This window comes from Gadus chalcogrammus, chromosome 8, assembly GCF_026213295.1.
Source record: "Gadus chalcogrammus isolate NIFS_2021 chromosome 8, NIFS_Gcha_1.0, whole genome shotgun sequence".
NCBI lineage: Eukaryota > Metazoa > Chordata > Actinopteri > Gadiformes > Gadidae > Gadus > Gadus chalcogrammus.
In genome coordinates, this window is record NC_079419.1 from 19083406 (window position 1) to 19093736 (window position 10331).

The window sequence follows — 10331 nt, forward strand, 5'->3', positions numbered from 1 at the left end:
CGCTGTACGTCTGGCATGCTTGGATGGGACGGCCCATTCACTCCCACCTTCAGGAATTCGGGGAGTTTCATTCCATATAAGGACTTCTTGATATCAATCACGACGTAGGCAAGAGAAGGGGCGGAGCCTATAATCGATTAGGGACGCGTCACGCTCCGAGGGAGCGTTGTGATTGGTGCACCCGTCAAAGAGAAAGTCCGCACGTTTGAGTCCGCTCGACATCTCATTGGAAGGTAAACTAAATACGTTCAGCGCCATCGTTTCACTACAACTCACCAAGTTTTTGACTTCTCGCGAATCTAGCCGTTGACAATGTCGGCCTTTAACAGGGGACCTTCATATGGGTTTTCAGCGGAAGTGAAAAATAAGGTATGTATGACAGTTAGCCTAGAAGTACAGTAAAGTGTAATCATTTATTATGTATATTTAATATTTCTGTGAAACTTCAACTCACCCTCCCTTTGCAACGACAGAACGCTTCACTGTCTTCTTTCACAGGACAGCACCGGTTAAGATCTTACGTTGCTTTGCGACCTTGGGATAGTCTTTAACCTGAATGAAATCATGTACATCGCCTGAAAACACGCTTTACCCATGTTTTATGGGACGTAAACTTGACTCAGTGTGGTGGGAGTGGGAGGCACTTGAAAATAAGCATATGGGCGGTGTCTTTTTGGCCCGGGAGTGTGTCGTTGTGGCAAAATAGTTATTTTATTTTTTTCAACAATGTGTCCAATGTGCGTCCAACTTTTGTGTCTAGCTTTGTGATCCGTATTAGTAGATTATGTTGTTGTCTTATTAGGGCCCTGGTATGTCCCGCATCCTTGTCATTGCCCTTCACACATTTTTCTGTGCTCATGCACTGCGGGACTGTGGCCTGGGAGGCTGTTTCTCCCTCCACTAAAAAATCTTTATCCAGACGGATCTAAGTCATACAAAATGGAGTGAATTCAGATGCATGTCATCCATGAGCATCTTGCTCAAAGACTCCTAAAACAATGAACGCATCGGGTATTGAACCCGGAATTGCTCGGCTTCCTATGTTCCGCTAGGGTCTGGAATTATCCTAAAGTCTAGACTAAACCCATGTGTTGATCATTAACATTGTCTGTTTCCCTTATTCCCGACAACGTCTCACACACACACAACTTGGAATGCAAACCTTTGAGAGGTTAAGTTCATCTAGTTTGTTTGGATCTGCCAACAAGCATCAGTACACATCCAGATCCACTTAAAATACCTCAAGATACCCAGTAGATAGGGTTACCGGTTGGCCACTGCCACTCACTTGATGTGGTAATGCTGGGTTTGTACATAATGAATAAATTAATGTATGGTCAAAGTAAAAATAAAAGTATGTATGCATTGGCCTTTTCATGGAGGAACTGGCGTTTGTGGTAAATCGTAGCTGTAGTTTATTTTAATTGATTTTAATACAGGGATCCTGTACCTAATGTGCTACTCCAAACGTTCTGCCTAATCAGTCCAAATACACAAGGGATATGTGTGAAGGGAGTGTATTTTTTCTCGTCACATACCACTGTGCCATTGGCCACCCAACTGATTTATACCTTTCTTTTACATTCCATGGCCGTGCCCTTGTATGGTGAAAGAGGGTCTGCCAAACCCCTCCCCAGATTTTTCCACCGGTCCTATATAACTAGATGGGCTTTGTGTAAAGCAAATATGTTGTATTTCCTTCCTTTGTATAAGTGTATTCCATCAAGGGCGAGACATTTTGAGCAAAGTTGCATTTCCGGTGCTTCGTGACTTTGGTTGGCCACTGGCCAGTGAAGCATTTGAGGAACACTTTTCCTTCCTCTGAATTCGGAAGCTCAACTGTAGGCGGATGCAGAACTAGCACTCAAACTTTAGACATTTTCTTGAACCTTAGACTATTTGGAATACATTGTGCCTATTAACACAGTCTGTGGTTTTGCCTACATTCTAGCAGTGGCATTCAAACTCTATTGTAATATCACCGTGGGTTGAAATTCCTCAAATGCGGCCTGCCGTTCTAAATTACATCTTTAGGATGCTTTGTGGTAACTTGAACTGGAAAAAAATTGTTTTTAATAATGAGATAATTAAATAAGGGAAATATAATGGGAAGAGACCTCTCCCATTTTTTTTGTGCAATTATACAAAAGCCAAGGGCCTGGTACAACTTGGGGTTAAATAGTGTAGGCCTACAAACGATCCTCTAATTCTTTATAGTTCAGTCTCTTGCTTGGACATGGGTATTTGTCTAATCAGGACCTCATCTTTTTTGTAAAGATTTTTTGTTTTATTTACCTTGTTGTATTGTGGGTTTTCTTTCTACACTGTTTTCTGAAAGTGTAATGAACTTTGACTCATCAGTAGAGTAGAATGTTCTAGTTGTATACGCACAGGCGATTATGCACTTCCTGAATGAACTGGCCTAGCCCAAGGTCGGACACACACACACACACACACACACACACACACCACACAACACACACACACACACACACACACCACACACACAACACACACCCACACACACACACACACAGCTTCTTTCTTTGTAGAGAAAGTCAATAAATCGAAGTGAACAATGAAGCCCTCACGAGGAAGTCTGGACCTTGTGTGTTGTGTTAACTTAAGGCTCGTAAAATGTATCCTGCAAACCTTTTTATTTGGTACCGGTTACTTTCTTAAGCCTCTGGATATAATGGAGGACTCTAGCCACCAGGATGTCCTTTTTGTGGGACTCAGTTGGGTCTTGTCGTTGTCACACTTAAAACCCTCACAATGTGTACAATAACCTCCTACTCAGACGCAACATCACGTCTGGGGAAACTGGAATTATGAGTTCGGCATAAAAGAAGATTATAGGCTCAAGGCTCAATAAAAACGTTTTCTTTTATGAAGCAGTTATTAAACTAAGCTTTACAGGGTTTATCCTAGAAAACTGCAACACGATAAAAATACAATTTATTTTTGTTCAGAACTACCGATCTCGAAATCTTCAAGCCTACAGCGACTTGTGCATATTATAATCCTCTTTCTGATGTCAACAAAACGTTTTTTTATTATTGCTAAATTCCTACTAATATTATAAGCAGTTTTTCCTGCGCCCAAACAAACTTATGTTCATAGTCTTTTTGGTCCCTCAGATTGCCCAGAAGTATGACCATCAGAAGGAGGAGGAGCTCAGGGTGTGGATAGAGGATGTGACCGGCTGCTCCATCGGGCCAGACTTCCAGAAGGGTCTAAAGAATGGCGTCACACTCTGTCAGTAAGTGTTCATCATAGTTTGTCACGGGTGGCTCTCCCACATATCTTGGATCCTCTTCACTGTGTATGGACTGTTGCCTCAAGTTATTAAGAAAGTGCTTTGGTGTTTTCAATATATCATGGACTCACAATAGAATGCCTCCCTTCTCCTGCTCTTCCTCCCTTTCCTCTCCTATATTGTAACAGGCTGATAAACAAACTTCAGCCAGGCTCTGTGAAAAAGATCAACCAGTCTTCCATGAACTGGCATCAGGTGAGTTACTCTTTTAAAAACCAACAGATTAATGATAACTGTTGCATCCTGATGTGTCTGTACTGCTTATAATGGATAATAGCTAAAGCCCCATTTTTCCACTTGGAAAACCTATCCAGTCCTAAAGTTTCAAGCCAAGTTTTCGGAAGTCTTACTCTTCCAGAGTCCTTCCTTACTTCTGTTTTAATTTGAGTAACAATAGGTTTTCCTTGGTTGTGTGTTTTTCAGCTGGAGAACCTGACTACCTTCACCAAAGCCATCACCATGTACGGCCTGAGGCCTCATGATATATTTGAGGCAAATGATCTGTTTGAGAGCGGCAACATGACGCAGGTCCAGACTACACTGTTGGCGCTCGCTAGCATGGTGAGAACCCCTATGTATTCCTGATGGTTTCACGTCTGGAATAACATTGTCCAGTCAATGGAAATAGATATGGCGAGACCTTCTCACGGTACGGACTTCAACACGACTCAACCAAATTTACTTTGAAGAACCTTTCATACAACCATGCAGCCTAAAGATTAAAAACTAAATAGAGAATACATTTAAAAACAAAAAATAAAACAACAAAAAATAATGACATTTTAAAGTCGCAATGTGCAACATTTCAACCTGCTCGTGGCTTAAAATTCATCATATAACTGAAATATTCTAGAAATAAAAAAGGCCGGCCAAGTATCTTCATAATGACACCCCCAATAACCCTCCGACTACTTTTCCTCTGTCTACAAGAAGAGTGTAATTCAACATCAACATGTCAAAGTTGTTGCTTAACTTAAAGGTTGGGTATGGGATTTGCGAAACGCCAGCAGATTTTGAAAATACACAACAAATGGTCCTACCCCCTCTCCTTCAACGCTGACTCCACATATTCCAAGTACATGGACGCGCAATCATGCACGAGCGAACATGCGCGAGAGCGAGCCATTAGCTAGTTGGCTAGCTCCAGTAGCTACCGCAGGATAACAACAAACAGAAGCTTGCTCTGGGTCACGAGCTTTGACTACGTGCACGAAGGGGTCGACCGTTTGATTGACGTACTTACTGTCCAATGCCACTCGGTGGGTCTGGAAATCATTGGCTGGAGTTTTTCGAGCCCTGCCCGTTCCACAGATGAATGAGTTGTTTAATTGTCATGCCAGTACTTCTAACACAGTGGCTGTAAGTGGGTTATGATAAGGATTTCAAGTAATTTTGCAAAAATGGCCAAAAATGAGGTAGTGTTGCCCTGTATTTTTCTCAGATAAACGACGCTAGGGTGAGCACACACTAGGGTGAAAGGGTAATACGTTATTGTGATGTTATCGAAAGCCACATTGCTACATTGTTTTGCAATATTGCCTAAGGTTTATGGCCTAATTACAATCTGCCAGTGGAAAAGGAGTTCACTGGTCTTGCTGTTGTTCTAGCTTACAGGACATGGGTCCATCTGGAAGGACAATGAAGTCCTAGTTTAGTAGTTGAGCACCAGATCCCATATCCACTCTTCGGTCTGCTTCCTCAGGCAAAGACCAAGGGCTGCCAGCCCCGGGTGGACATCGGCATCAAGTACGCCGACAAACAGGAGCGGGCCTTCGACGAGGAGAAGATGAAGGCGGGCCAGTGCGTCATCGGCCTGCAGGTACACACCGGCAGCCCTGCTCTCAGATTACTACTAAGTGGCTGAAGCCAGTGGCGGTTTCTTTGGCCTGATGCGAGGTCATCCTACACCTCCCTTCACCTGTCTAGATGGTTCACTACAATTGTATTTACACATCACCATTGAGACTGCTAATCACAGGCTTACTAAAAAAAACCTTTTGTGTACCTGGACTTTCGGTACACAACGATGGTATGTGATTCGAAATTTGTGCATGTGCAACTTGACACGTGCCTGCAAAGTTATGTCCCTAGCGTTTCAAGTGAAACTGTTGCCTAACAATATGTCATGCTCGTCATGTTCCCTAGAATAAGGCGCTCTATTGTCCTCTCTCTAAGCCTCTGTTATGCTGATGTTTATACAACAGCTCATAGATGTGATCTGTTGTAGCGCAGGGGAGGAAGATACACTATGACTGCAGTGTTTGACCCGGTGTTTACTCAGTCAAAATGTATAATTTCCCTAATTTAATGCTTCATACTTTGCCCTGATATTAATGCAGTACTTCATGGTATGGCCATCCTCCCTCATATATCCTCCTCCTTTGTTTCATTTTAGATGGGAACCAACAAGTTAGCCAGCCAGGCGGGCATGAACGCATACGGCACCAGGAGACACCTGTACGACCACAAGTCCCAGACCCTGGCCCCCATGGACAGCTCTACCATCAGCCTGCAGATGGGCACCAACAAGGGAGCCAGCCAGGTGCACTGACCTTATTCATGATTGTTTTTAGGGGTGACAATGTACCTGAACATGGTGTTTGACGCCCAGTCTTAAGGTTGTGGGTTTGAACCCCAATGGCTGCAGTCTACCTTTGGCATCCCTGACCACCTCCTGCTACTTAATGACCTTTATTGAAATTCACTGCAAGCTGCTTTGGATGAAAGTTAAATAAGAATAATATGCATGAAAAACATAACCTGTGGGAATGGTTAACCTGGCTTTGATAATGTTGGCCTTGTGTGTTCCTGTGATCAATCTTCCTGTACTTTAGATGAGAAGATAGTGTGTAGGCCACATATAATCTTTTCAACCTAAGACTAAATGCCATAGCTACGTGTATTACAGGAGCCTCTGGAAGGCATGTTGAGACAAAGCTGTATTTATCGCCAAGTTTCTTGTATAGTGGGATAGTTTTAAGTATGCGTTTCATGCATTTTCTTCCCATGACGCAGCATTAGCCAACATTTTGTTTGTTCAGCCCCGAAGCGAACTGTCGGCCCCCACCCTCAAAAGCAACCTACCCAGCACTACCCTATTTAGGGAAAAAAGTGACATCCAATCGCTATCGCCGCCATCCCTTGGTTACCGCCAGACCTTTGGCACTTCTCATCTAAGCATCCAGCTTCTTGTCTTTTTGTAGGACGCTCTTCTAGTCTACCTAGAAACCCTGGTCTAACTTTCATTCTGCTTCCCTCCCCTGTTCTCCTCCAGGCCGGCATGACCGCCCCGGGTACGAGGCGCGCCATCTACGACCAGAAGCTGGGAACAGACAAGTGCGACAACACCACCACGTCCCTGCAGATGGGCTCCAACCAGGGCGCCAGTCAGAAGGGCCAGAACTTCGGCCTGGGACGGCAGATCTATGACGCCAAGTACTGCCCGGCGGGCGGCGAGGCGGCGGAGGGCGAGGAGATGGCCGGCAGCGCCAGGGAGTACATCCCCGATTACCAGGACGAAGGCTACCAGGGTTACCAGGAGGAGGAGCCGCGGGTGTACCCCGACGATGGGACCGACTATTAGGAAGGGAGAGGGGAAAGACGTCCAAAGGAAGGAGGGGTTTGCTTGAAACATTCCAAATATAGAAGCTCAATGCATTCAACTTCTCATAGGTTGTTTTTAAACTCTGTGGTCATTAATTATGTTGGTAAAAAAAAACTGCCTCCCATTGCTACAATCATCCCAACGAGCTGTATTGTTGTATTGTTTTAATTTATAGTTTTTTAAGGCCATTGTCTTTTTGAGGGAATTCCCGCTGGGAATGCCAATGTTCCTAGTTCATTTTATTTTTTATAAAACTAGGGATTGTATAGTGAGCCAAAGACGCAGATCCTATATTTTAATCAAAATACTTTACACTCCAGAAACCTGACATTACTGGGTTACATTTTTTAGTAGTCAAATCATGAAATCTCTTAGACCAAAGATGAAAACTGGCTTACTATTGTACTATTTGTGGCAGCAAAAACATAATAATGTCAATGTTACAACCGGTTCCATTTGTTCAGTATTTGTCAGTTTATATGACCCATGACTTTTTTCTACTGGTTAAATCCGATGGGGAAACCAAAAACTGTGTTGTGGGAACAAAACCATGGACTGTGACATTCTGTCTTCACTCTCAGTTTAGTTTGTATTTTTTTGTGTTTGTTTTTTTATTGAGGAAATATTTTCCCTGTTTGTATAACCAGTACAACTGTAGCCCAGCTTGTTTTCTTTGGAATAAAGACATTTTGTCGGTTGGAAGGGCAGGCCTTAAAGTACTCAATGAGGGTTTTTAACATTCCAAGCAAGAATACTGGATTCTATGTGAACTATGCGTTAGTGGCATAAGGACCAAGCATATCATTATATTACTATGAGCATACAATGTAATAATTTATGCCCATTTCTTACCTGGACTGTAAACATAATTTGATACTATAAATAGTATAAATGTGCTCAAGATCCGTTTTTTTAGATGATACCTGATGCCTTTTTGAAATGCATTATATGCTTTTGACAATAAAGTGTTCTAAAAAACGAATTATCTGATTCTGATTGTTCTGTTCGTTTAACATGGAATTTCTTGAGTTTGTCCTTTCTGTACATAAATATGTATATCACATGATTGCATATGTCAATGAGGATACAGCGAATAGCAAATTTTATAAATCATTGAATGATTTTTTATCTTCGGTCATTTGGTAGCCTTTGGTAGTTTCTGGTATTGTTTTTCAAAGATGGAGTGATGATCAAAAAGGAAATAAATGTAATTCGGGAGATGATCACGTTCCCTCTTTTTATTACTTACTGTTAGATTCTTTGGTGAGTTCTAGGTGCGTTGTCAAGAGTTGTCTTGACTGAGCCCAATTTCCTCTTTTACTACTGTGGTTACATTACATCTAAAGTTAAACCAACTCGCTTATCATGTGAGATGACACCATCTGCTGGGCAAAAAATGTAAACACATGTGTAGACAGGAAACGTTAACCAGAGACCGGATGCCCAGCCCCACTCCCGCGATATTAGGTCAAACGAGACTTGGGTTGTTCTTTCCCCGGAAGACCAGGCAAGATGGTAGGTGTATAGCCTTTCTGAGCATAAAAAAATCTATATTCATCTACACCCCATAATGCTTCCATAGTTCACGAAATTACCCATCCGTCTTGCTCACATAGTTACAATCAAACAAGTTATAAATTGTGATCAAAAACTCCAGCTAAATCCCTTTTACCACTTGGGCATCGTCCCAGTTTATAGCCGTGGATGGCTAAGCTAACTTGTTATTCCCAATACCGATATTATGATGTACGATTAGACTTCCACGATGGCTCGGTGATCATTCCGGGTTTAATGCCTATTCATTTGCGTGTAGTGTTGACGTACTGGTCAATGTGACTCTTTCCCCTGTGTCTTGTGTGAATGTTTAATGCTAACGTTAAATGGATTCTCCATAGGCGGACGTTGAGATCAAGAAGAAGCGTACCTTCAGGAAGTTCACCTACAGAGGTGTGGACCTGGACCAGCTCCTGGACATGTCCTAGTAAGTATCCCATTTGCCTCATTAATGCAACGGGTCATCTGTCATCCTGTAGAACGAAGTGGACCAGCTATGGTGCAATGGTTGTCAACAGGTCTAATCGAATCGAAAGTGGACAGTACATACTCATTCTGTAGTGAAATGTTTATAACTCGGGGACTAGTCTTCGACTACGACTTGTCAAGAATAAAGCATAAGTAAAGACTTTTTTTAGTAAACAATTATTAAAAGGTGTACACCACACAAAATAGATGGCTAGTAAATGCAGTTTCAATAGAAACGTCCTATAACTGCAATCAAGGTCTATACTTGTCATGCATCAATTATACAATGAGAACCAAAGTGAATGATGGATGCAGTACAATCATTGGTGCCAAAAACCCCATGGTGACCTGATGCCAGTTCATCACTGTGTGATTCTAGTGCCCAACTCTCCTTTCTCCTCCCCAGTGAGCAGCTTATGCAGCTGTACTGCGCCCGCCAGAGGAGAAGGCTTAACCGTGGCCTTCGCCGCAAGCAGCAGTCCCTCCTGAAGCGCCTGCGCAAGGCCAAGAAGGAGGCTCCCCCAATGGAGAAGCCGGAGGTGGTCAAGACTCACTTGAGAGACATGGTCATCCTGCCCGAGATGGTTGGCTCAATGGTCGGCGTGTACAACGGAAAGACCTTCAACCAGGTGGAAATCAAGGTGAGACCTCAGAGGACGTATTCTGTTTTTGTTTCATGCCTGCATATGTCCAATGAAAATTCAGTCTGTAATGGGATGCAGGATTTGTTGCCCTCTCTTGCTCATCGGTTTTGAGTCGTTCAATGTTTATGGTGGGTTGGGATGACACAAGCGTCACAGATTCTGCATTAATTATAAGTATACAACTAGCTTTTATCAGGGATAAAGTTCCAGATTTGAACTGCCAAGTATCTACACATGGTGTAACAATCAGTCCTAATTCGACCTGAGGGAGATTGGTATGGTTGAACACATTAATAAAAATGATAAGTACGGTGTGGAATGGGAATACATTACTGGTGTGATGCAAAGTCTTGGGTCTATCCAAGCCCAAACAATATGAAAATGTACAATGGATAGAAAGTTAAAAAAATATTACTATAATTAGTTTCCCTTGACATTTGGAAATTGTGTTTGATATAAATGAATAAAGGTTTGTTTATGTGTCTATAAAGCTGAAATGATTATGAATGTATTGGTTGTAGATAAGTGATATTTTGAATGACATCTACACGAATCAACATCCATCTTCAACCCTAATCTGTCCCCCCTTCCTCCTCCAGCCTGAGATGTGTGGCCACTACCTGGGAGAGTTCTCCATCACCTACAAGCCGGTCAAGCACGGTCGCCCTGGTATTGGAGCTACACACTCCTCTCGTTTCATCCCTCTGAAGTAGACTGGCTGTTTTCGTTATATAAATAAAAT

The 10331-nt window shown here is 42.7% G+C and overlaps 2 protein-coding genes across 2 annotated transcripts; both read left to right on the forward strand.

Moving 5' to 3' along the window:
- Positions 1-171: 171 nt before the first annotated feature.
- Positions 172-7916, forward strand: LOC130388015 (calponin-2-like). Its single transcript, XM_056597313.1, has 7 exons — positions 172-369; positions 3141-3262; positions 3448-3514; positions 3743-3880; positions 5022-5138; positions 5715-5861; positions 6594-7916. Exons 1-7 carry the CDS (start codon positions 313-315, stop codon positions 6900-6902), a joined length of 957 nt encoding a protein of 318 aa, XP_056453288.1. The 5' UTR covers positions 172-312; the 3' UTR covers positions 6903-7916.
- A 480-nt stretch (positions 7917-8396) lies between these two features.
- On the forward strand, positions 8397-10321 carry LOC130387598 (40S ribosomal protein S15). The gene is made up of 4 exons (XM_056596771.1): positions 8397-8438; positions 8819-8904; positions 9352-9586; positions 10189-10321. Exons 1-4 carry the CDS (start codon positions 8436-8438, stop codon positions 10300-10302), a joined length of 438 nt encoding a protein of 145 aa, XP_056452746.1. The 5' UTR covers positions 8397-8435; the 3' UTR covers positions 10303-10321.
- Positions 10322-10331: the final 10 nt, after the last annotated feature.

Coding starts and splice junctions, on each gene's coding strand:
- LOC130387598 (XM_056596771.1), top strand. Junction 8,905..9,351: donor CAGCTCCTGGACATGTCCTA/GTAAGTATCCCA, acceptor TCTCCTCCCCAG/TGAGCAGCTTATGCAGCTGT. Junction 9,587..10,188: donor TCAACCAGGTGGAAATCAAG/GTGAGACCTCAG, acceptor TTCCTCCTCCAG/CCTGAGATGTGTGGCCACTA.
- LOC130388015 (XM_056597313.1), top strand. CDS start 313: ATGTCGGCCTTTAACAGGGGACCTTCATATGGGTTTTCAGCGGAAGTG. Junction 3,263..3,447: donor AATGGCGTCACACTCTGTCA/GTAAGTGTTCAT, acceptor ATATTGTAACAG/GCTGATAAACAAACTTCAGC. Junction 5,862..6,593: donor CCAACAAGGGAGCCAGCCAG/GTGCACTGACCT, acceptor GTTCTCCTCCAG/GCCGGCATGACCGCCCCGGG.